Genomic DNA, 24,905 nt, shown 5'->3' on the forward strand with positions numbered 1-24,905 from the left:
CAATAACTAACCCCTTTTATCGCACAACCATGCAGGGTGGATAGAGCTGAGCTGTGTTTGTGTATGTAGATTTGCGCATGAACCAGGGCTGGGATGGGAACCATTTGATTAATCTAGGAAAGTTTCCAACTGGCCTGGGGATGATGTGGCGCACACACACAGGTTGTGGAAGTGGGATCGGAAGGATAAACAAATTTCAAAACTTTATGTTTTAAGGATTGATTGTTTTGTTGGGGTTTGCAGCTACTACAGAATGCTTTATTCGATTAATGTTTGCATGGCTTGATCGTTGTGGTGTGTTTCAAATTCAAAAGACATTCAGTAAAAAAATGGGAGAAGTAGAAATCGTCTATAGTAACAAGATAGAGTCATTACGAGATTGTGCCTGGAATCAATTTGAGTCTCAATGTCATCAATATCGAGTGGCAGCTTTCATAAATTTTTGGCCCTTAGACATCAATAATTGTTGGATGTTAGTCAACAATTGTCTCTTTCTGAAAATAAAATAAATTTGCAATATATTTGTACTGGTTTAGAACAGCATTCACCATACAACTGTACCGGGATTTAAATTCCATCCGGATCCGTCTAGTCTGGTAAGCCAGAAATGGCAGGCATTACCTAAGAGGTCGTTAGGCGAAGAAAGAAGAAGAAAATGTTTTTTTTTTCTGATGATGATTGGGGCGGTCCAGTGACCGAAGCGATAAAGGCACCGGCCTTCACACGGCAGTACCGGACCGGGGTTCGAATCTCATCCAGAGACCGCCTCCCCGTGCGTAGGGCTGACTGCTTTGCTAAGTCACTGAAAGCCAGAAATGGCAGGCCGAGACCTCTCGAGGTTGTAGTGCCAGGGAAGAAGAAGAGGCAACAAATGACGCTCTAACTGTGAGATAAAACTTGAATATTTCGAGTCCAATATCCGAGTCATATTGTCGATTGTAGGGAACGCCAAAAGCTATTTAAAATTTTGAATGTTAAACTTTAAATAGAATATTTCTTATTGTGATCCGTAAACATCTCTGCAGGCTCTTTTCTATTTTCTTAAAAAATACCTATTAGTCCGCCCTTCTGTTATTTTATTATTTAAATTAAATTTGCTGGACAACCGACATTTCTTCAGAAGAATGTATATTTACCTAATTATCTACACCCACCTAGGCAACGAATGATGCCAGTCGGTATATTTACTTTCAAAATGTTTTGTGCTCGAATGAAAGAAAATGGTAAAATGTGAAATGTACAAGAATCGTCTGCCAAAGTGTCCCGCACATTGTCCCGTGTTGTGAGTAACAGGAAAATCTCATTGCGGTTGCTACCATAGCACATCCGTAGGAGTGGTGTAATATTCTCTTCCTCAGCACTTACTGTGTGTGTGGCCGTGTGTAGTACCGGCGGTGCAGTTAATGTTGATTCAGATTCAGACACCGGGTATGGGTGGGTTTGGCTGCCAACGTAAGGTTATGGTTCAAAAGCAGTCCCTGACTTCATTAGCATAAATTATGAATGGGAAAGATATGCAAGCTAGAGCTTGGCTCCGGAATGCTTTTTGCCATCCATTCCGGCGAGAAAACCTTTTGATTGCAACCATTTTTATTTTCTTGCAAGGTGCTTGCAACGTTGTAGCTGAAAATTGTTTTTTCTTTTGATAATTTAATGTACTACCTTTACCGCAAAGGAAGAAAAAAAGATGGTGAAGTTACAACTTTTGTTTAATTAGTTGAATCGCTTTAGTCGTGTACTTTCTTAATGCAAAGAAGAAAGGCGTAAACAAATATTTCTAAGAAACGCTCGGAAGGCTGAACACGTGTATCGTTTGTGTTGACTGAAGAAGGCATGCCGATTGTCGTGTCATAATTAATGTAATGTCCACCTTTCATTACACAAAACGACCAGCAGAACACACACTTGTAAGGTGTTGGTAAGTTATGTGGAAAGAATTGTAAGCATTTACAAAGAAACAATTGCAACATTTTAAACTTCTTTCACACACAGCTTTGTTAGTCGGTGGTGTTAGTGAGACCCCAACAGACATACTGCGCCCCTTCAATGGCAGCTTAAAGCTCAGCATTATGTATCCAGCAGCTGGAAGGAACCTGTGAAAGCCAGCAGCAGTTCAAAAGGACACTCGAAAATGAACTGTTGCACTGTCCTGCACTGACGTGTTTGTGTGGTCGTGCTTTACGGGTTGGTCCCGCGTAATCAAGTTATTGCGACTGCACTTGACGCAAAATGCATCCTGCTACGTGCCTATCGCACCGCGGCTCTTCACAGCTCGCCCGGTGGCAAATAGAGACGCAAATGTTTTGCCTTTTAATTAGTGCGGAAATAAAGGTACATAAACGTACATTGAATGCATAATTTCCGGAGTGTGCGCACACACACACACTGTTGAGCCGTGCATTGGCCATTAACGCTCGCCTGCAGGATGCATGCACCGTTGTTGGCTTCAGCTTGACATGGCTTCTTGGCTTTCGAGTGCGTCGAAAATGGGAGGACTTTATGTGTCAAACAGTGAGGGTGGTGGTTTTGTGCGCTGTTGTTGCACCAACAGGCAGGTGGAATGATAAAAATCAACTCGAACAGTGACGGTAGCTCGACGTCAGCTTAACTTTTGCTTTTAAAATCATGGCAATAAAATGTGCGTGTGCACACATTTTCATTATAAATGGAAGGCTTCGGTGGAGGATTATGGCCACGCTCGGCTGAAGTGCTCTAATATGGCGCAGTTGCTCGGATGGGTAATGTATGGTTGTTAATTGCTAGTGTCATGATCGCGTAGAACGTTGCAAGAGAATGAATATTTCATTTTCATTTTCATCTAAATGAAGTAAAATAAAAAAAATTATTATTATAGCAAAATAACGATATTGGAAGTCCAAAAGGACTTCCGCCATTTTTTGTGTGTGGATAGTTTTGCGCTTTGAGGCTTTGTACTTATGTGGAAAGGTGATGATGTCCGTCCGATGTATATTTTACGCAGTTAGCTAGCTTTCTGTAGTAATTTGTTGCTGTTGAGGTTAATTCTTCAGAAAATCTGCATTAAACGACAATTCTCTTAAAATAGTCTAGTTGGTAAAACAGGGCCTAGAATCGTTGGCGGAAGTCTGCAATAAAACTCTTACTGAAGCCATCATTTACTTCAAAGTCCAAATATTAACGCCATTCTATTTTCTAAATGCATTGAAAGCAATGAAATGTCTATTAGTCTTCATAAGTATATTCATTCAAGCTGAACAATGTATTATCGCAACAATCGCGTGTAAATTGATGCTTTTTACTGCTAGATATTATTGTCTGTAATGAACATAACCTTTTCCGCCCATTGTTTGCATCTGGTGATAATGATAATAATATTTCAATAATATCAAAACAGTGTCCTATTATTCACAGAAGACAGCACCAGATATGCGTCCCACTGCTAGGACCTACTACCTAACCCGACAACACTTCACCATCGTATTTATCTTCCCAAATCTTGGTTAATAAGACGAAGGACAAAGTGAACGATTCGCCCTCTCCGGGGAGTCCCCCATTTACGCTACGTTCACAATTTGGACATGGAGTGACATTATACTCGTAACTTCTAAACCATCGGGATGTCCGTCCCGGTTGTAAGGGCAGGGGGGGGGGGGGGGTTATGGTTTGCGAGATAAAAAGAAGAAAACATAAATTCCAGCTCAAAGGTGCTTCAGATAAAATGGCACAGCCTTCACCCACCAGCTGGGTCGTTCCATAACTCGCTTTGCAGCAAATTGTATACCAATCTCGGGCAGCGACGAGAAGCCTAGGGAACAATCCACCAAGCCACAAGCAACAACCGCGAGTAGTAGAAGCAGCGTACCGGTGGCGGGAACGGTAGCGAGTAAATTATGATAATTTTTCCACCCACCACATAAAACCCAACACACACACACACCCTTAAACCAAGTTTGTTGTAAAACATTAAAGGAGAAGATTAAAAAAAGGAGGTAGACTGACATCTGCGATAAACAAGTGGCACGAGGTTTTGCTCGCTCGAAGAAGGGAGCGAGTCCTTTGTCATTCGGTTTGGTCAGGTGACTAGCGATCAAAATGAATCTCCGGCACCATCTTTCTTTCATCGTTTGATGGTGAAAGTGGCATAGACGTGTTGAGGGAAACAGAGGTCGTCTGTTGTATGTAGTACAGTCTTTTTACATGCTGAGACAAGGTTTCCTTACTAACAAGTAAAATTTGTACACAATGGGAAGTTGGCCCAAAGGTGAAGGTAATTTTATTTTAATGTTCTTTCAAGTCAGATGTCTGCGTAGTTAAGGAAGCGAATGAGGTCTTTGGGACTCAAAGCCTCTACAAATAAACGGAACAAAAATGTCTAGTTGTCTAGGCTCAAAATGTCTAGAAAAAATGGCGTAGTTTAACTTAGAAAATCTTGTTAAAATATTAATTGTTAGAAGGTTAGGTTACATTAGACTTCTTCTTCCTCTTTATTGGCCTAACGACCTCTTATAGGTCATGCCTGCCATTTCTGGCTTTCTAGACTTATTGATTCCGCATAGTTGGATAGGCAGTCCCCACCATGGGGGAACAGTCCAGATGAGATTTGAACCTAGGTCCTGCCATGTGGAAACCGGCGCCGTTGTCTCATCTACCACCGGGCCGTTACATAAGACTATGAGCTACGAATCAAATATTTTTTCTTGAGAATCCTGATGTAAGCTTGATATATTAGGGTTGGTCCAGTGGCATAGTGTTAGCGACAGTATCGGATGTCAAATCTCATCCGGAATCTCCTCAACCCAATGCTCCGGGTTGATTATCCGAGTATTATCTACTGTAAAATCTCAGGAAACCATAACCTTACATACTGTTGTAGAGTACGGTTGACTTCAGGACGAAGTCTACATAGAGAAGCAGTGCTGTTCTTATAAAGAGACAAATTGGACAAAATTGCAAAAAAAATCTAAATATGTGTTTATTATCTCTACAACAACCAGGATTGTATCTGTGTTACGCCCTTTTAATGAAGAATTGTATAATCTCAAAATCGTGCATCCATTACATAAGGAATACACGAAATTGTTATTGCTGGAGGCCCTAAACCTAACTGATCTCCACTCGAACCCATCATATCTTTCGTGCTCTACTCAGACAAGACAATATCGATATCGGTTCGTCAATTATTAAGCAAGTACCGTTTTTACGAGGTGGGAATGGGGAGATGTGTTTTGCTGCTGATTTAGCAATCGTTGTCCGACTTATCACGTCCAAAGGAACTTAAAAAACCGGATGGTATCAATTATTCGTTTGTCATTTGCCGGTACCGGTTGTGCTTGGTGGACGATAAGATTAAAAGTGCTTTACCGATGCCTAGGATGGTGGTGGGCATCGTTTTTGAAGTAAAAAGTGATTACTTTATGCTTTTGCTTCATGTTCAACCCATTTCGTTCCGATTCTTCTTTGCTATAAAATTCTCATGCCATTATAAACTGATCGTAAATTGGTCCGTTTGAAGAAGCGATTACTGTAAGAAGCTGAAGACGATGAAGAGAGTCTTTTTTTTGCTTTTTAGCGAAACTGATCAGCTCTGTCCACTGACGTGGCTGTCTTCATGGAAGTGATGCATGATTTAAAGCTCTAATGAGCGTCGTAATGAGTGATGACTATCTCGGCGATCGGCGGCGATAGTGATTATATTGCTTCCAACGAGTGGTATTATCGATGGAGAGGAAACCCTTTTTCATGAGGCAGTTTTAAAAGCTGAGAGAAGTTCTAAAAACTTATACAAATCACCAAAAGCTAGACAAGGTTCTCTGTTATCATTAAACTTTAAGATAGCATTGTTCATTCACGGGCCCACGGATTTTCCTGAGCACAGTTCGCATTAAACCATTTTTAATAATCACAAAATAGCGGCACCGTGCAAGCCCCATTGTAAAGCCCACTTCTTAATTAACAAGATCGTATTCTTTAATTAGTACCTAGCTGCCTAGAATTGTGGGAGTGCTAAAAACTTTTTATGTCCAATTCCCCTTTCCACGTTTTGCAAATCGTCGCGCGGGCCCGAGAGTCCAGCCCAAACCAGCCCCCTCACCACAGTGCGCCCGGTTTTTGACAAATTTACTCTGAAATATCGTTCGGGTGATTGTCAATTACCATCAACGGGTTGCAAATTGGATTTGCTTCATAAAGTTCAGCTTGTTTCTTGCAGCTGCAGCTTCCCTTTCCGTGTCGCCGCAGGGACACCGGAATGGTGTCGCGCGATCACACAAAATGAGTGAAGTTTTTCACTGCCGCCTTCTGCCGCCTACGTCTTTGTGATACGGAAAATTGGGCAAAAATTCTCGCAGCGGCGGGTGGGTGTGTGATGTGGTCGGGGCGAAACAATGTTTCGTTTAATTCACCTTCTTTTCTTTCCCATGATTGCCTTTTTTTCTTCCACTGCACCAGGCTTCAGTTCATTTCCCGCCAGATGTCACTAGCGTCTGGAGCGATGGTTAGTTGGTTGGTTGAATCCCGAGTGTGTGTGTGTGTGTGTGTGTGTGTGTGTTGGGTCCACGAGTAGACAAAAATTCAATCAAAACTTTTCCCAGCTGTTCCCCTTGCTCGTGCAAGCACAGTGAGGCGTGAAGTCGAGAAGACTGTGGTGACCATTAAGTGTGGCAGCTATATCGCTGACCAAACCAAGCGACGGGAGAGAAGGATGTCCTCCGTACAGTCACTCGAGTGCGTTAACTAGTCATGGTGAGCGAATCGTAAAGAGGAGAAGTAGAAAAAAAACCGACCAGATGCAAAAATCTTGTTTCGAGTACTTAAATTGCGATGGAAATTGAAATTCTCTGCCACCCCGATGCCCAGAGCGGTGGAAGCTTTATGCCTTCTTGACCTAAGCACGGTACTAGGCAGCTTCCAGTTGGAGCAAACGGCTGGAAAACGAGTGTGCGGTACGTAGTAGGAATAGAAATGGAAAGGAAAACAGTAGCCGTTTGGAGTATGAAGATCTGAATCTTGAAACGTACTAATTGCCTAGAAACATCGCAAGAAATGTTGATGGTAGTAGATGTCGCAAATTTGAAGAATAAAATTTCAAAGGCAGAAACGAAATTCAAGTGAATTAATTTAAAAATATTTAACGAATTGCTATCAGTAACCAATATAACCGTCTAAATTCTATATTAAATTTAATGAAGCTTTAAACGACCTTCGGAACTCCCTCATTCGGACATCATCCCGCTCCATAATATTAATTCGTTGTCCGGTTGCCCTTTGCCCAGCTATCAGCTATATTCCCTGAAAGTCAGCAATCTAATAAATATTCCGTTCAACAATCAATCCGATCCGAACCACACCACCAACAACGGAGCTTCGAATTGTGGAAAATGAAATGGTAAAAGTGTATTGTTGAGCCTCACGGCACGCGGAAAATGTTTCACTTGCTTTTCCCGTTTTCTCCGCCCATAATCCCCCCCCCCCCTCCCCTCTCCCTTAATAAAAACAGCTCGACAAGCATCATCATTGATCGTTGATTATTCCGCAGCATTAACTCGAATGACTTATGAGCCGAGCTGTAAGATGGTACCTGGCGGAACAGTGCAACAGAAGTATGGGTGGGGGACCTGTTGGGCACGCCTGGAGCATTGTTAAAAATGGTGCTTCATTTTTATTTTTTTAGTTGGGATTTCCAATTCGACAATTGCACCTAATAATCGAGGAATGGGCGATTAATTCACGTGCTGAAAATGGATTTTAAATGGCACCAAATGGACTGTGCTTCGGTGAATTTGATTTTCACGCAGTGAGTTTGTGAGTCGAGAAGCTGTGGGTGGGTAGAAATTGGATAGCATGAGCTATCGTTATTATATTGCTAGTTTTTGAAGAAGAGCATAAAATAAATCACAAAAATTGATAATAATAGATACACGAGTGCGTTCATGATGAGTGGGATAATTTAAATAATGTGGTTTTTACATGAAAATATTTTAAATTAAATAGGGATATTCCTTTACAATTTGTTACCACATAAAGAGGCTAACATTACAATAAGATCTAGATTTTCATAAAGCAAACTTTCGATTGATAAAGCTCTGCCAATTTAAAAACCAACGCTTTTTTAACCGACCGATAAAGTTCTTTGTTTTGCGGCACGTGGTAAGCTTGTTTGGTTTATGTTTTGCTGTGCCATAATATCACTGCTCACCACCCTACCGGAGATCTAGTACTAGTTTGTGGTTGCTTTGTTAAAAATGTTGAAATTATTGTTTAATTAACTCAGCAAACGCGTTCATTGCTGTGTTATCGCCGTTTTGTGCATGGTGCATGAATGATGCATTTTTGATGTTATGGACACTAATTTATTGCGTCCGTTTGGCATGTTGTTGATGCATTTTTAATTGCACTGTTGCCCAGGTGACGAACTACATGAGTTTAAGTACTTACCCGCTGTTGCCTCGTTAGAGGCAGATTATTCACTGCGTCTCGTCTAATTTTAACAATGTAGCTGAATTATTAAGGACGGATACACAATCGTTTAATACGGATACACAATCGTTTGAATGCTCTGCGTGTTCGCATAATTTTCCAACCATTTTATCGTAGCAGAAATGTTAGATTCACTTCAACAAACAGTTTAACAGTTTCCACTGTCATTCTATACACTACAGAAACACTACTGAGGTACTAGGACACAAGTTGCAAAGTTGGAAAATTTCATCCCAAAACTTTACATTGCTTTAGCTTCTACAATTCTGCCCACAGTATATCAATACGAAAGCAAATTATTAATAGAAACGAATTGCCTTTGATCGCTTACTGTAATTTTACTTCTTCTTCCCACGAAATACCATTTAAACTGACGTGTCTGTTGTACACAAACGTCTACAAGTCGTTTGCTTGAGTTGCCAGAATCAACGCACCTGTTCAAACAATCTGTTGCTACGAATACACCCGAGCTTGAGACGGTGCATGTGTAGTTTTGATGGTTGTTTGTCATCCCAAAACCCCAACACAGAATAAGAGTTCGATTTCTGTAAGGCCTTACAAAATCTACGATTGACGGCCATTTTATCGAGTGTTGCAGCTTAGTTGAACGTACACCTTCCGAGACTAAGGTGCGTCTCGCACGCGTTCCCTTCTAGCCATGTGCCATCACCGTTTTACCGTCCGGCGCTTCATTGCACTGCTAGTGCTGTACTGCTGCCTAGAGGCCGCTTGCACCGAACGAGTCGCACCGCCTACGGAGAGCGTTTTGGCTGACATTTCTCCCCTCAAGGAAGCGTTACAGGGGCACGTGGAAAAGTTCAAAAAGTTGCGTGATGATCTGAAGGCGCTGCAAAACAGCAAGGACAGTAACAATCCGCTCCATTTCTTCCGCGAAACGATGCGCATCATGGAGGGGTTAACGTCGCTGGGCAAGGATTGGAAAACTATCGAACGGCTGCAAAACAATCCTAACCGAGAGTTTGAAACGCTGCTGGAAGAGATGGATCCAGTGTGTGGGCAGCGGTCACCCCGTACGCCCTTCTTCGAGATTAAGCTGCGCTGCTCGTATACCGATTTGGGTGGCAAGCCGTACTACCGTATCGGGCCGCTGAAGCAGGAGCAGCTGAATCTTACACCATTCACAGTGACGGTGTATCGCGATTTTCTAACGCCGAACGAGGTGAAGCGTGCCAACGAAACGCGCCAGATCGACCCGAACGTTCGGCGACGGCTGCACACGATCGTGCCAAATTTGTTCAACGTGGCCGTGCGGGCAATCAGCCAGAAGGGTTACAACGGCTCTAACGTGAAGCATCGTGGCTACAGCATGATGGTCTATGTAAGGCAGGGAGTTTTTGTGATCGGGGTTTCTTTATAGATTACTAATTCAATGTATTTTTTTCCACCTTTTAGCTGGAATCGTACATCAATGCTGGCATGACGCTGTTTCAGGGAGGTACCTTCACGGTGGCACCAACCAGTGGCAGTGTCCTGGTTTCTAGAGCGCACCCCTCAATCTGTCCATCTGGCAACTCTGTTAATGTTATTACAAATTTTAATGTTCTCTCTAAAAAGAAGTAACCTCGATACGCTTGGAGGGGAATATTAGATAAAAATAAAATCATTATAATTACTCGAATGGCGAGCTTTTGGGATAATAATGTGGTGTATGAATTGAGCTGATGATGTTCCGATTTCGTAGACTGTTTTACAGTCCACATGCCTTTTGTTTGACATGTCTGGGTTTATTACATTATGCGCTCTATTACATCTAGCTCGAATTGATTACGTGGATTTAATTAAAACGAAAAAGTCACACCATAACTAAAGTTCACTATAAAATAAAATTGTCATTCTTACGTTGAGCTACTAGCTGATAATCTTACAGACCCGTCCCGTCCTTAAAGGATTATCGAGCAGTTTAGACGTTTTCGTAATTTTTTTCTTAAACATTAATATTTTTAAATGATACTTCAGAAAATGTGATTAAAGCGTCGAGCTGTGCAACAAGAAATACTAGTAAGGTTTTCCTATGCTGTATAAACCTTGTTAAAAAATCTGGTTCATACATTTTGAGCTCAATCAATCTTCCTCATTTGAAATAATTTCCCAATTTAGGTGGCTTTAATTTTAAAAATCTAAAAAGAACTTTGAAAAGCCTAATTTAGTCCATAAAACATTGAGATTTTACCCGTAAAAGTAGTAAGATGTATACACGCAAAGATATGCCAGATGACAGCGCCATCTATTTGTCAAATTCTATACTACCGATATTCAGTCGCATATTCAAAATTAATAAAAAATATACATCAAAACCCAAATTATCTTTGCAGAATGTAAACAGCAAAAAAGACTTTCCTATGTAAATTTTCTCCATGTCAGATTTAACGTTCTTCGTACATCCTTGAGCTGTCCTTTGAGCTGCTTCTATGCGCGTGGATTTTATAATCATCTTTGTCATTAATTTAAAAATGTTGCTCCTTCTAGGAAAAAAAGTAAGAAAATGCCGACCGGTAAATGGTGATTTAATAAACTTTTGTCATTGACGAATTGGCTTAAGAGGGTAGTCTAGGTACAAAATACGCTTACGCTGTCAGTGCTCAAGACACGCCCAAACTAATTTATATTTGCTCTATTGCCGCGTGGCTTTCCTTCCCAGAACAGCACTTGGCGTGATAAGAAGAGATACTGGCGAAAAAAAAAGAAAGTATGTAAAAGCTTTTGCACGGTAATTATTCATTAAAATTGGGTCTTAAACCATCCTAATGAGATGACAAAAATATGCCCATGTACGGCGCGTGTATGCATAGCGAATGCGCACCAGAATGCCGAGCCGCGTGAGCCGAGGCGACGCTTTACAATAGCGGTGACTTGTGAAAATTGAAACATAAAATATTTGATTGAAAAGAATGTTTAGCAGAAAAACGCTTTTTTCCCCCGTGCGCTCTTCCTCTGGACATTCTCGCTAATTTCTACTAACACAGCAAGACGAGTACTTGAGATGAGATGAGAAAAAGAACACATAAAATGTAGGAAAAAACCCCCGAGTGCCTCGAATGTGGATGGTGTGGTATATAGGGAAAAAGCAAATTAAAAAGCAAAACGATGTGAAATTCATTTTCCCACTCTCGGGCGTCATAGCGTCAACGGCATCTGTCCCAGGTTCCGTCTTATGCTGAGCTGAGGTAGTAGTAGTAGTAGCCTGTTCTGGAGCAGCATAACACAACTGCTGTTAATGTGAGTCAAGTTGTGTTGCGACGAATGAGATGACTGAAATGCGATGTTGGGGGGACTGCGATGGTTGTGGTGGAGGGTTGTGTAAATCGTTTATTTTCTCTCATTCCAATTTCTGACAATTTTCCCTCTTGCTGCCCACTTTAACCACTCCACTCAGAAACGTCGCTGTGATTGTCACATCGGAGTTTTGTTGGTGATTCCCCAACCCACATCACTTTAATATTCTGGTACTTTACTTAAGCTGTATTCATTTTCTGGAGCTTATGAGTTTAAGAGTATATTTTTTTCGCTTTTATTTGATCAATGAGGGCTTTTCATTTTTAAGAATATTTGTAGCTGTTTTATAAAATATAACAATATAGCTGAGATACATAAAAGTTATTTCTATTATTATGAGTGACTTTATTCATAAAATAAAGCTTCCCACCGCTATTCTTCATATCAAATATTTAATAAATTATCACGGATTGTATTGATTCCATTTCGAACTCGCTCGTACATCGCCGAGCTCCAACGATTCATCCTGATTGATGTTGTGTCTGTAGTTGACATTTATTATGAATGATACATATTAACTTAATCCGAAGGTGGAATGATCAGAAATCAATCATTAAAAATCTCAACCTATTTGGCGAGGTACGAGGTACTTCCGTCACATCATCCCCCACATGAGTTACATCCTTACATGTGCCCCTGTGAAAGCCCCCTCCTCTATGACAGGTCTGGGCATAACTTTATGATATTTTCACAGTAAAATTGAAAGCAAACATTAAAAATGTATCGACACAAGCCTTTGTGACTTTGTGCTGTGGCCCCTCAAACATCATAATAATTCCGTTCATCATTCTAAACGGTAGCAAGCGTGGCAGCAATCTCGCTTTCTCTCGCTCACCATCAGCCGTTAGTTCCGCAGGACCTCCGTGGAGGTTACACGGTGAAGCACGGTAAACATTTTATTTGCATTTCACCAACCTGCCTGCAGCGCTGTAACAATTTTATTTCAATTTCGTTCCTTCATTGATGAGTCGTACACCGGGTACCGTGCTCATACGCAGAACCATTCATCTTTTTAAATAAAATTTATCACCATAAACTTCTGGCATCAGGCTGGCAGCGGTGCGCGCAGTGCGAATATGTATATCGGGCGCGCCTTTTTATTTGCTCCGATTGCTTTACACTTGCGGGGCTGATATATTCTCCGTTTTTTTTTGCGCGCGAGTAAATGTTTTTTTTTTTTTGTTTGGTTCCAGTTTTCCATCGCTTGCCGGTGGTGGAAGATTTATTTCGTTCGATTTTCATTTCATTCGACTATAAAAGATTCTTTGCACTGCCAACGTGAGTGAAATGTGGCCATGGTGAAAAGTGAAAAGTGTTTTGTCAGGCTGTTCGGTTCTTGGGAAAGGTGTGGTGGTTCGGTGTGTGTGTGTGTGTCGCTTTCTTCCGTTTGCCACTTCCGTGTGCAATTCAAATGTGATTTTAGATCGCAAGACGGCCCATCAATTTCTTCTCGCCTGCGCGAAAGTGGAACGAAACGATGACCCGAAGCAAAAGCTCTTAGGGCATAAACGCCGCGACAATTTCATTTTATCGCTTCCCGAGCATTCGCGAAGCAGTATGTTGTTGCACGAATGTCAGTGCGCCACCATTTACAATCAACGGTTATGTAGTGTTCGGAGCTATTAGAATGGATTTGGAGTGTGGAAATGGCTGTCGAACGTAATTGAAATATTCTGCTTTCATTAAGTCTTAAATTAAGTCCTATGTTTATGGTGGGGATGCAATTGAGCGCCTTAGCAGTAGAAATGGAAGAATTTTTAGATTTGAATCCAAGTTTTTACTTTTTATTCTATTGTTCGATTTTTTCCTTAAGTTTTTTAAGTATTTATTATATTAAATTTTTTGTTATCTTTTCAGTTCTTAATTTGAGGTGAATTGTATTTTTACAAGCTCTCATTTACATCACGAATGATGTGCGCAACCATGATTATATGCTTTCCGTTGATGTTTGTTAAAGAATTTCTGCCCTGCTGTCGTTGGAATTTTGTAGGATTCCTTTTGGTATTGCTTCTAAAGGCCTCCTCCTAGCAGCATCTAGGACTATGTTTTGTTCGGGACGCATCAAATGTTTCATTATTGTCGTCCATTATTCTTGATTCGTTATTTCTGTTTTCCTTTCCATTTTTTTTTTGTGCCGCATTTTATGCCTTGGTGCGTGGTGTCATTTTTCGAAATGAGCAAACTAAGCAAATCACTAAGCTCTCCTGCCTTTCATCGTTACGATGTAAATTGGAACATTGGAGAAAGTTTGTTGACCGTAAATTACGATCCCGAAATGTGACCGTCAATCGTGCCTAGGTAGCATTTTCCAGGCAAAAAGTTTTCTCATTGATGGTTGCGGAAAACAATGTTGAAAGTAAATTAACGCACATAAAACACTCAAATAAAGGTACAGTAATACAAGGGTAATGTCATCGTGCGGGCCATTGTAGGTTTTATTTGGAATTTGTTGATAGCTTTTTTATGATATTTATTTTTCATAAGATGCACTGCTTGGGGAAGCCTGCTAAAGAATCTCTTCTGAATTCCAATACAATGCAAGGTACAAGCAATGCAGGGTTTTCCAGGAAGAATTAGCCATTTTGTGAGTGTATAACGGCTTCTTATGCTTATCCAACAAAAATAAAAAAAACGTTATTTTTAATAAAATGTAAAACAAAAGTAAATTTTGACCTTTTTCTGCAAGCTACTAACAAAACTTTTTTTTTTATTATCCATCCTTTTACAGCTGGTCATTTTTCTGTGACTAAATAAAACTAACCTCGTATAAAGTATTTTCTAAACATGAATTTATTCTTCGTAAAATGTTGAAGCGATTTTTTTGACAGCAACTGGCTATTTATGTTCAAGCCAAAAGTCATTAAAGGGCCATCCAATGGTGGAATCATTTCTGGGTGATGTTGAGGAAGAATTTATTTCTGTTGCACTTTACCAAACCTTTTGAAGCTTATTCTTTTTAGCAGGTTCTCTACAGATTGTTTTGTCAGTCCACTCTTTCGTGGCCCTAAAATAGTTTGAATTGTACCTTTCTCTTCTTCCTTGGTACTACAACCTTGAAAGGTCTTGGCCTGCCATTTCTGGCATTCTGTGACTTGATTTTACTCGTAGCGAGGCGATCCAGTAAGGATTTGAATCCCGGTCCTGTCATGTGAAGACCGGCGCAGGTATCGCCTCGGCCACCGGAAGCCCCGAATTGTACCCATCAATATCTGAAAAATTCTTCCTCAATTTTAAAATTGTTGTCAGAAATATCTCGTACTTCGCTACTTCATCTCGAAAACACTGTAAAAGTACACTTTACCGGGGTGTTTGCTGTAATAAAAATGTCCCTCTAGCTTTACACCTTCAACTGTTCGTTTTTGTTCAGCAAACCTCGCTGAAACACAATACACACCAGAGCAGAGAAACTCGACCGAATGGCACGTTTTGATTATTTTTGGATTGTGTTTATTTGCTTAATTAATTAACATGCTGTTGGGTTTCGGTGGACAGTGGCTTTTTTTGGGGCACATTTCATTCTTGCTGAGGTTTTTTTTTTATCATTCGTAAGCTTGACTAACGTAAATTAGAAGTATGAGTTTAAAATTTCGTTTTTAATATGAAACAGCATATTAGTCTCCGGAGATCACATATTATACTCGCGAAACGTATTCCGTGAGCCCTTTAATACTTTTTTGAAATGTATTTTAAGGCATCCGGACCGTAGACGTGAGCGTGAGTTGAAGTCACATTAAAACAAAATTGAAATTGCAATGCAATCAACGAATCGTCGCACTGTTTCGTTCCCGGTACTGGCAGTGATAGTAGTGCAATGGCTGCATTTGCGTCCGCTTATTAGGTTACGCCGTGGCGATATTGAAGCAGCTGGAAACTAGAGCAAAATCAAGGCCCATAACCTTGGTAACAGTTTGCTGCTGCAGCATTTGTTTTGATGAGAAATCATCTGCCTCGCGTCGCCCTATTGCTTAACAGCCCTTGAACAAAAGTGCACTGGCGTAGGGTACATATGCCGACGCGTATAATCAGTGCCAGCAATGGGAAAACAGAGCTGCTGGCACGGTTATTTCACGCAGACTGTGCCTGACTCTATTTTCTCAGCAATATAGGCGAAGCATTTCTTCTCACGGGCTTATTTGATGTGGTGTGTTGTGATTCGCACTGGCAACACGTATTAGCACTGCTTTATGCTTTATGCTGCTAGGAAATGCTTTGCTCTAGAGAGTTGGAGTCTTCCGACAGTAAATAAAGGCATGATCGTGATTCTATTCTCTCTCGTGATTGCGTGATTAGCTCTAAACGACAATAAGATGCATTCCACATCTCGAATATTGCGAGTGAGAGCATCAACTCAGCTACCTTCCCAGAAATCCCCACCACTGGCAGAGCCAAAGCAGACAAGAGAATCCTTTTATGTCCCAAAATGAGGGTACTTATCACCTAACCGCGGTACTCACCAAAGCACAGCATGAATGGCTGTTCAAATTTACAATATTGCCCTTACCTTTCACAATTTTCTTTGCTGCTTTCCCGCTTGCGATAACTCCTGAGCACACCGAGTCCAGGTGGTTGTTTTATCAGTTTCACCCCAAAACCTCAAATGGCATTGTGTGCAGTTTTGTTTTTTCCCCTTCTTTGTGGTACATTTTCCCTATTCTTCTGCCGCGGTTGGAAACTGGAAACTGTGGGTTCAAAATTCGAAGCTTAACCCACCCGACAACAACAAAAAAAGCCATCCCACAGCGGAAGGGATAATTCCCTAATGAGTGATAAAAAGCTGTACTTTATGCTTCGCTTTTACACTTTTCACTGCCAGGAGGAAAAAAAACGAAAAGAAAACTCCTGGAAAATAAGGAAAAACCAAAGGCTCATTCGATGGGTGTGAGTGAACAAAGGTGAGCAACCTGCAAAACCGGGATGAGGAGCTGCTTCCGATAGTAATGGGCGGGAAGTTTTGTGCGAATTAATGCTACCGTTGGGGATGAGCTGCTGTGTTGTGCTCCACTTCTGGTGTGTGCCTCTAACCTTTGACTATAATGGATCAGCATCATTTTCGAATGCCGGTATGTTTTAAGCTTTATTCCTGTGCCGGTAGTTTCCAGATAGTGGTACGTTTTCGTTTGGCAGCGAAGGGGGTTTGTCTGTGTCTGAGTTGCAACAGTGTGCGCCCGATTTTAGTCCCCGAGTTACCCGAGGGATTTGTGCCGACATACATGTTTAAGTTTTTGGTTCTCGAGTGGGGTTACTTCATTATGCATAGCACAGAGTTATGAGGGGTTTTGGCCATGTGTTTGAATGATAATGCAGATTAGAAAAGTTAATTTTAAATCCCGGTAAAATTAGGTTGAGTAATCATGTAGAAATTCATTTTAACAATGTATTATTGTACAGATATTAAATTAAACTATTTATTCAATTTCCGTAGCCCAATTCAGCGATTGGAGCGAAATCAAAACCGTGAAGAAATCAATCGGAAAGCGAGAGTATTGAAGAAACGAAATCAAAATGGACGATAATTGATGGGATTATAAACATTGAAAGCGCGAACAATATTTCCGACTAATTAATTGAAATATGAGAACAAATCCACCGGTCCGGATAATGGGCATCCGGTGGACGTTCGATCGCACCACCACACCAAAAAGGGTAAAGAACACCGCCGAAGGGATTAATAAGCGGACCTCATATCCTATCGCCTGTCCTTTATTTACTATCATGGACAGTGCCTAGGGGTGGACAGGAAAAAAATCGGCTCTACCACGCCAGAATCCGGATGAAAGGGTCCTGGCTGCACAATAGGATAAAAAGTCAACAATATGTCGTCGATGGTGCGTGCACTTCGTGCGATGTGGTAAATCGTGACACCGGGCTGAAGCTAAATCGCAAATATGGGCAAAAATGGCGGCAAAATGTTGGTAGCATATTGGTACTCGTACAGTGGACACAAAGATTTAACCAGGAGGCTAACACAAAAAAAGCAATACAAAAGTTGATTTGGTGGGAACGAATAGGGATTTTTTTTATGCATAAACAGCAGGATGCAAACCGGAATCAAACGAATTCAAAATGAATCAAACCGAGGCGGTACCGAGCGTAGTGTCCCGATGCATCGTTCCGAACTGTTTATCATTGTCAATATTGTGGCGCTTGATGACATAGAATTGCATGTGCGCCCTGCCGTGTCTTGGTTGAGCTATCAAATGGTGCAGGTTTATAGCACGTGGCCTATGCACTCTGTGCCACACTGTGTGTTTGATTCGCATCCACCACAAGGGATATAGAGGAAGCCTTTTGTTTGAGTTAAACGTTTCACAAAATTGAACTATTGTGTTTGTGGGGTTCGAATTGTGCAATGAAGATAGTTGAGCAGCCGGGGAGTGAATGCAAACTGTCTTCGCTTGATGCTGCGAAACCGTACGCTGGGAACGTACGAGGGAATGATCCTTGCATTTGTGGTGTCGTCCGTAAGATATTGGGATGAAGAAAAGAGCCGGCCTTTCCAGAGCACTTTGCATGCATAATATCATCACTAATGCATGATTTTGTGTTGGCTGCGTTTATTTAATTTGCTCTCGCACTCTCGCGCTCTCTCTGCTTCGGTCCACCTTTTCCGATTTGAATTTAAGGCATTGTAGGCAGAAACGTTTTAAGGTGTTAATGACGTTTTAAAGATAACCATGTGCTTACACATGACTTTCTTTAGCTATAAGTCTGCCTGGTAGATACAAAAATCTTAACTCCTTGTACAGTAATTAATTGTAACCGTAGTCCCTCGTAAGTGTGCATTAAATGATCGGTCATGTGTGTCAGTAAGGGCAGCAGATGGATTGTGTACTCGGTTCCAATTCTGAAACAATTACTGCACCATGACCAGCTGCCGCATTTAGATCGATATTCGTATATATCTCCAATACGGTACGGTACAATACGCGGTCATGAATTGCAAAACCCACCCAGCACATGGGCGATGGGTAATGCATTTTGATGCGCAATGAATAGTTGGAAGCAATACAAAGGTTTCTCGAGGAATAAACAAGCAATTTGTTCGGCACGCAATTATCTGTACAATACTTTGAATGTAATAAATGTTAATTTTTAATTAATAATTTATTGATATCGTATTGCCAGCTAAGCTAAGCTAAGCATCCCTAGAATTTGTTATAAACAAGTTTATTGTTGATACCACTGAAGCTGTATGGAGGTGTTCTAGAAAAATCTTACAAGCTCTATAACGTATCTGTTGTAATACAGATCAGTTTAGTTTAAGCTGAGCATTTCGTAAAAAAAATCTGACAAAAATATTTGATAAGTTTTTATATGCAGAATATCGTATCTGACACGATATCTATGCCATACAGCAGATAAATTAGTTTCTATTACTTATTGTCACGATAGAAAACCTAGCAGTATTAAACCAGCAATTTATATTAGAAAATATTTCCGATTCAACAGAAAAAGCCTTCAGACTAGTAGAAGTTCTCGCTGCTGTTTGTTTTGCACGACAGATTCCAGACATTACAATCGATAGTTTAACCTCAAAATTTACATGGGACGGATTTTCCCTACAGCTAGATTATATTATTTATGGAGTCTATGGTATTGACTCATCACTTGCCATTTGCTATCCTCACTTGATCCCATTTTCCAAGGCACAGAAGAACAAGGACACACACTGACTGCACTATAACCGCATCCACCTATGAGGGATGTGGATGCAAGCACTATCCGAGACGTCCGAGCTTCGATGGCAACGGAGCCCCACCCAACAAAAAGATGTCGTTTGGCGATGAATAATTGGGGTTAATTCTTAGAACTACGAGTTTGGTGTCCATTAGCATCCATCGTAGAGCGAGGGAACGTATAGCTTATGTATATATATCCTTCGTTTTAAGTCACTACATTACATGTTTTCAATGCAAATATCGTTCGGTTTCTGCTTAGCGAACGAGCCCAAAAATTACAGATCGTTTTTTTTTCTCCCACAGTTAGTTTCTAAGAGAGGACAGTTTTATTAGGGGTACATGTGCGCATGTTGTAGCATTGAAAGCGACAGGATTAGGTTCAGGAAAACAGCAGAAACAACAACGTCAAAGGTCATCTTTCATCAGTTGCATGCAAGCAACTATCCTGAGTAAACTAATTAATGAAGATTTACCAACCAATTGAGTTTGGTTGAAAATGCTTACGAAAGTGTCCCTTTTCGTCCGAACGATACGGCCGGCTGCTCATCGTCGCCATCGAATGGAGTGGCATTATCGTGCATTCATTCTCTAAGGCTTGGCATCTTAATTAAGTAATGCCAGGCGAATATATCGGTGGAGAGAAATAAACGTTATCTGTTTCACAAAATTCGACCCATAACTAGGGCACAAAGCGTGATGCAATACGCAGCCACGGCACAGTTTCTAATACCAGGCGAGACGAGCTTCTCGAGGATAAAATGAAACTTCAGTTGATGCTGCTACACATGCTAATGCTAAAGGGTGCGCCTGTGTGCATTACGTTAGGAAGCACATTTTCTTGCCTTCAAGCAACGGTCGTGTGAACCGAACAGGTCGTCAGTGTCATGGTTGGTTCGCAGATTGAATTTATTAAATCAGCACTACCACTGTGTCTTCGTACCGGAACCGACTGACAGGATACGTTGACGCCTCGTTTTCTTAGTAAGTTTAACGACTCTAGCGTGCTTTAGCCTATTTCACACGTGTGCACGCATTAATCCTTTCTCTTCGAGGCGTACGGGAGTCATCAGCTAAAAGCAGAATGATTAGAGTCTTTGAAAGGGAACTTAAGCCTCTAGCGTACAACAGGTGGCATGAAAGTTCGTTTTGCAGCGCGTTTGTCCTTGCCGTTATTTTCTGACATTTAAATTTTAATAGTTTTAGGTTGGGTAATTTATTTTTGTTATGTTCTACAGTATATAAAATAATCATTGTTGAATAGATTTAATTGTCGTAGAGTCCCTCTATGTTAAAAACAGCCACAGTTTATTTATTGTAACTGACGTCAAACGGAAGTGATTTGTATTGCTTTTTTTTGACTCGCTGACTTCAGACTGACACGAAGAGTTCGCTTGCCGGTCATATTACCGAGAAATTAAATCACTTACATTTAATTAATTGACCTGCGCAGGCTGCAAGCAACGATGCGGCGGTTGTCATTTTAGTGATTTCAGAAATTTAATTTATTTCCCCCAACCCAGCACACCTTCACGCCGATGGCTACCCAACCGTTTGACTTTAAATATTGACCCATTTCGTTCCACAAATCCACGGTTGTCTCCTGATGCAAATGCCGTTGTCGGGACAATGCAAGACCATGATTAAAGGGACAGCGAAATGCGATTAAACAAATTGCTCATTACGTCGATTGGGCATTTTTGGTGCAACGAAATGAATCCCGTGGTTTGGTGTAGAAATGGGGGGAGTGAGAGGGCTTCAGGGAGTGCAAAATGGGATGTAGATTGCAATCCGCTTCCGATAGCGTGGTGTGTGTGTGTGTATTTGTGTTTGCCTCGGTGCACCGTGTGTCGTCTATTGAACCCGGATATACACCCGGATTGAGGAACATCGGAACGGAGCACGGAAACAATTTTCGACAATCATCAACTGAACTGAGCTATGTGATGGGTGTTGTTATTTGTCAATCTGTGCGCAAATGTGTCTGCACTTGACACAATCCTTTAATTAGATTCTGATTATGATTTAGGAAAATTTGCTGCTCCTGTGGTGGTGTGCTTTGAATCCATTTCACTGTTTATACTTGATTCTATTATCGTACTAATATGGGACGCGATTAATTAAATGTACGTCGGTGGAGTTTAGTTATGATTCACATTAGATATAGATTATTGCATTGAATTTTTGTTGAAACGATATAGTGACCAGTGATATAGAGAAGTATTCGGGGAGCTATTCGAAGTGCGCAAGAATTTGTTCTCTACCAAACAAGAAGGATGTGCATCTTTCTTTCACCTAGAACCAACTCACCCAGTTGGCAACCGTCCCCCAACAATGCAATTCTCGATACAATTGAATTTCTTGTACGATAAATTGTGCATTCCTTCCTGTTGGAATGTTTGATTCCCCGATCATTGATTTATTTGTGCTACAGACACCACAAACTGTGACGAATGCAAAGTAAGTCGGCAAGCTTCCTGCACCCTTCCGCGCTACGGAATTACCATGTGCAAAAGGGTGTACAGATGCACCTGCATCTACCAATCGACACATGCAATCGTGCAAACAGAGAAAACAGAAAGCCCAGTGGCATAAAACATCCAAACATCGAACATAGTGGTAGCCTGAGGTGGAACCACAAAGAAGCCTTCAAGAAAAGTCAGGATATCGCGTGGTAAAGAAAATTAAATTTCCATGTGAATACATTGGTAGCACCGGATATACAATCCGAGCAAGTCTTGATGCAAACGTTAATCTAGGTGAGAAATACCTAGGATGCATCGGTATTCTGCGGAAGTTTGAGGCAATTGATTTTCTATCAATCGCAAAAGTAGAGTCTAACTTCGGAAGAACAGGTTCAATTGTATCGCTGAATTGGGTTGGGTTGCTATCTGCAAAAGCTTTTTAGCTTTATTCTACCGAATTGAACACTGACACACCAGGGTGATTCGGGTGGTTAGACGGTAGCGTTATCTGTCTGTCACACGGCAGGATGGGATATCGAATCCCAAATGGGTCCCGTCACATCCTATTTAGCAGGACTCAGTTACAGTCTAAAAGTATTGGCTAAGATCTCTCGAGGTTGTTGTAGTGCTAGTGCACTACACACTTCCTCCTTCAAGATGAAAATCATTTATCATTTCCATTCATTTCCACACTGCCCTGTGGTTTGTATCAAATTTATATAACAAAAAATAATCTCCACTAGTCGGGAAGATAAGTTTATTTTCAATTCATTGCATCGCTGAAAACTTGTACGACGCAACACGCTTCTAACCTCCGGGAAAAAGCATCAAGTGTGGGGTGCCCTCTTATCCGACCGTAAAGTTGATATATTATTTATTTATTCACTTACACTGGGATTTGGGGATTGGTAGGTACGGGCGCAGGAACGAGCCAGTAACCGACGATGCAAAAACGGATCGTCCTGGCAGACTGATGGAGCGGACATTTGGGTAAAGTTTCATACGTAGAAACGGTCGGATTGTGTTCCCGTGTTCGTGGCACAGATTATGCATCCCTCGATGCGTTTTATTTGTTTCACTCGAGTGGAAATTGTTGATGCACAGAAGTTTTAGGTGAGGATACGGTGTAAAGTTTTTGCAGTAAGAATCGCGCCTTTAATTCGGATCCTTTTAGCAGACCGCTGAGGGATTTATTATACCGCAAAACCAAATGAGAGGCGAGCTTAGAATGTTTTCCAGCGATGGGAGAATGAGCAAACGTTTGGGTTTATTAACTTAGATTCATATTCTTGTGGCAGTTTAATGGGTCCTTTCTTAGAGGTATTATGAGTTTATTACCGCATTTAATTCAGAACTATTTGACTGATCGTTCATTGACTCACATTCGATAATGAGCATCGCCGCTATGCAATTCATCAAACTTTGATTTCTGTTGCTTCATTGTAAAATTGAAATGTAAATTGCGATTACACGGCTACGTAAGTGCATCCTACCAATTTGTTGCCACCTGCCATAAACATGCACCATACAGTGCGAAAGATGTTTACGTTATGGGTTGCATGTAGAACTGTTTTAATGCAATAAGTACCACCAAGCTGGTTCGAACCTCGTTTACCACAGTGCTAACTGCTTAATTACTTCATTAAAATTTCCTACTAATTGCTCCCCAGTTTTCACCCCGATATGCAATCAAGCGCGTGCAGCAGGTACGTTCTGGGCACGTCGGCAAATGGTAGAATTTCGTAATGAAGATGTTGATGATAGCGAAATATGCTTCGATAGCATCGTTCGTCGTTATTTCAAACGCAGCTGGGGCGCGTTCTGGTGCGCGGATGCTATTTGGCAGAACAGAAAAAGAAACACACACATACAGAGACACTAAATTGCTTCCACCTGTGGAATGTGGGGCAGCTCAAAGTTGAGTAATAACCTCATGAAAGTTGGTATGGTGTTCCATCTTGGTGCATGCAGACATGGCAGTCGACTCCTCACATGCGGGTGATGTCTTGAATCGGAATCATTTTTCTTTCATTTAAACTCCAAGATGCAATTAAATGTACCTCGGTCGATCGTTCGTACATCAGGCTCATCTATTTAGTTAGTATAACAGTGTTATTTTTACAATATTAAAAAACTGCCGTTGGATCATTGTCATTTAATAGAATTCGTATCCCCTTAAGCTTCACTCCTAACTCCTGCAGTAATGTTCTTTAATTTGATCATTTTCTTTGCCATTTTCCCAGGTACCACATGCAGCCCGACAGGCACAGCAGCAGCGAAGAGCGGCGGCCCCCGAGGACGACGATCCCATCGTGGATGTGGAGGAGATTGACACCAACTCGAACAACTTTGGTGACCCGGGTGGCTATGGTGGCGGCGGTGGCGGCGGCGGTGCCAGTCGCGATGCCGACAGTTCAATGCCTCGCACGTACCGGCCACAGGAGCTAAAGAAGTGGCGACCGGCACCGACGGTCGTCGAAAATTACGGTCGACCCGGAGAAATGGGTAAGAAGTTTTGTCCTGGGACATGGCTATAGTTCTCCTGCACGGTTCGCTCACTCGGCGTCTCGGGATATTAGAGGGATACATCGCTACAAATGATGTGATATGTAAGCAAAAGAAAATAGAAGAGCAATGTAGTGTGACATTGGGGATTTGGTGGCCATGGTTGAGGGCCGTGAATGAGTTGAGCTTAACTTTACCGAAAACCCCAACGGAGTGTCCACCCGGGTCGGGTAAGTTTGGTCATGGTTGGATCATGGATTTTCACGGTTCCGTTGACCGGTCCTGTGGCTCGATTGTGCTGGAATTGTTTAACGAAACAATATACAATGTCTTACTTTGGTGGTGCCGTTCAGCCAACAATGTTGTGTTCGGTGAAGCACTGGGAAAACAAATAAGGGGAAAATGACTATACCTTTGAACAATTTCGGGAACTCTGGCAGGACGTTTCATCAAGCAGCTTTCGTTTACTGATGTAAAAGCATTTATTTTTCCACTGTCTCTGCGGGACTGC

At 41.4% G+C, this 24,905-nt stretch overlaps 2 protein-coding genes across 7 annotated transcripts in view; both read left to right on the top strand.

Annotated features, from left to right (window-relative positions):
* LOC118512469 (polypeptide N-acetylgalactosaminyltransferase 5) overlaps positions 1-24,905 on the top strand; it is a 75,654-nt gene that overhangs the window by 32,754 nt on the left and 17,995 nt on the right. For all 6 annotated transcript variants that reach the window (XR_004906306.1, XM_036056951.1, XM_036056955.1 and 3 more), the window contains exon 3: positions 24,133-24,394. Coding sequence is in view for 5 of the 6 variants with exons in the window: in XM_036056951.1 (XP_035912844.1) it covers positions 24,133-24,394 (262 nt within the window). In the remaining variant the exon portion in view is untranslated. The remainder of the gene's footprint in view (positions 1-24,132; positions 24,395-24,905) is intronic.
* On the top strand, positions 9,007-10,115 carry LOC118512474. The gene is made up of 2 exons (XM_036056962.1): positions 9,007-9,793; positions 9,868-10,115. Exons 1-2 carry the CDS (start codon positions 9,113-9,115, stop codon positions 10,033-10,035), a joined length of 849 nt encoding a protein of 282 aa, XP_035912855.1. The 5' UTR covers positions 9,007-9,112; the 3' UTR covers positions 10,036-10,115.

This window comes from Anopheles stephensi, chromosome 3, assembly GCF_013141755.1.
Source record: "Anopheles stephensi strain Indian chromosome 3, UCI_ANSTEP_V1.0, whole genome shotgun sequence".
NCBI lineage: Eukaryota > Metazoa > Arthropoda > Insecta > Diptera > Culicidae > Anopheles > Anopheles stephensi.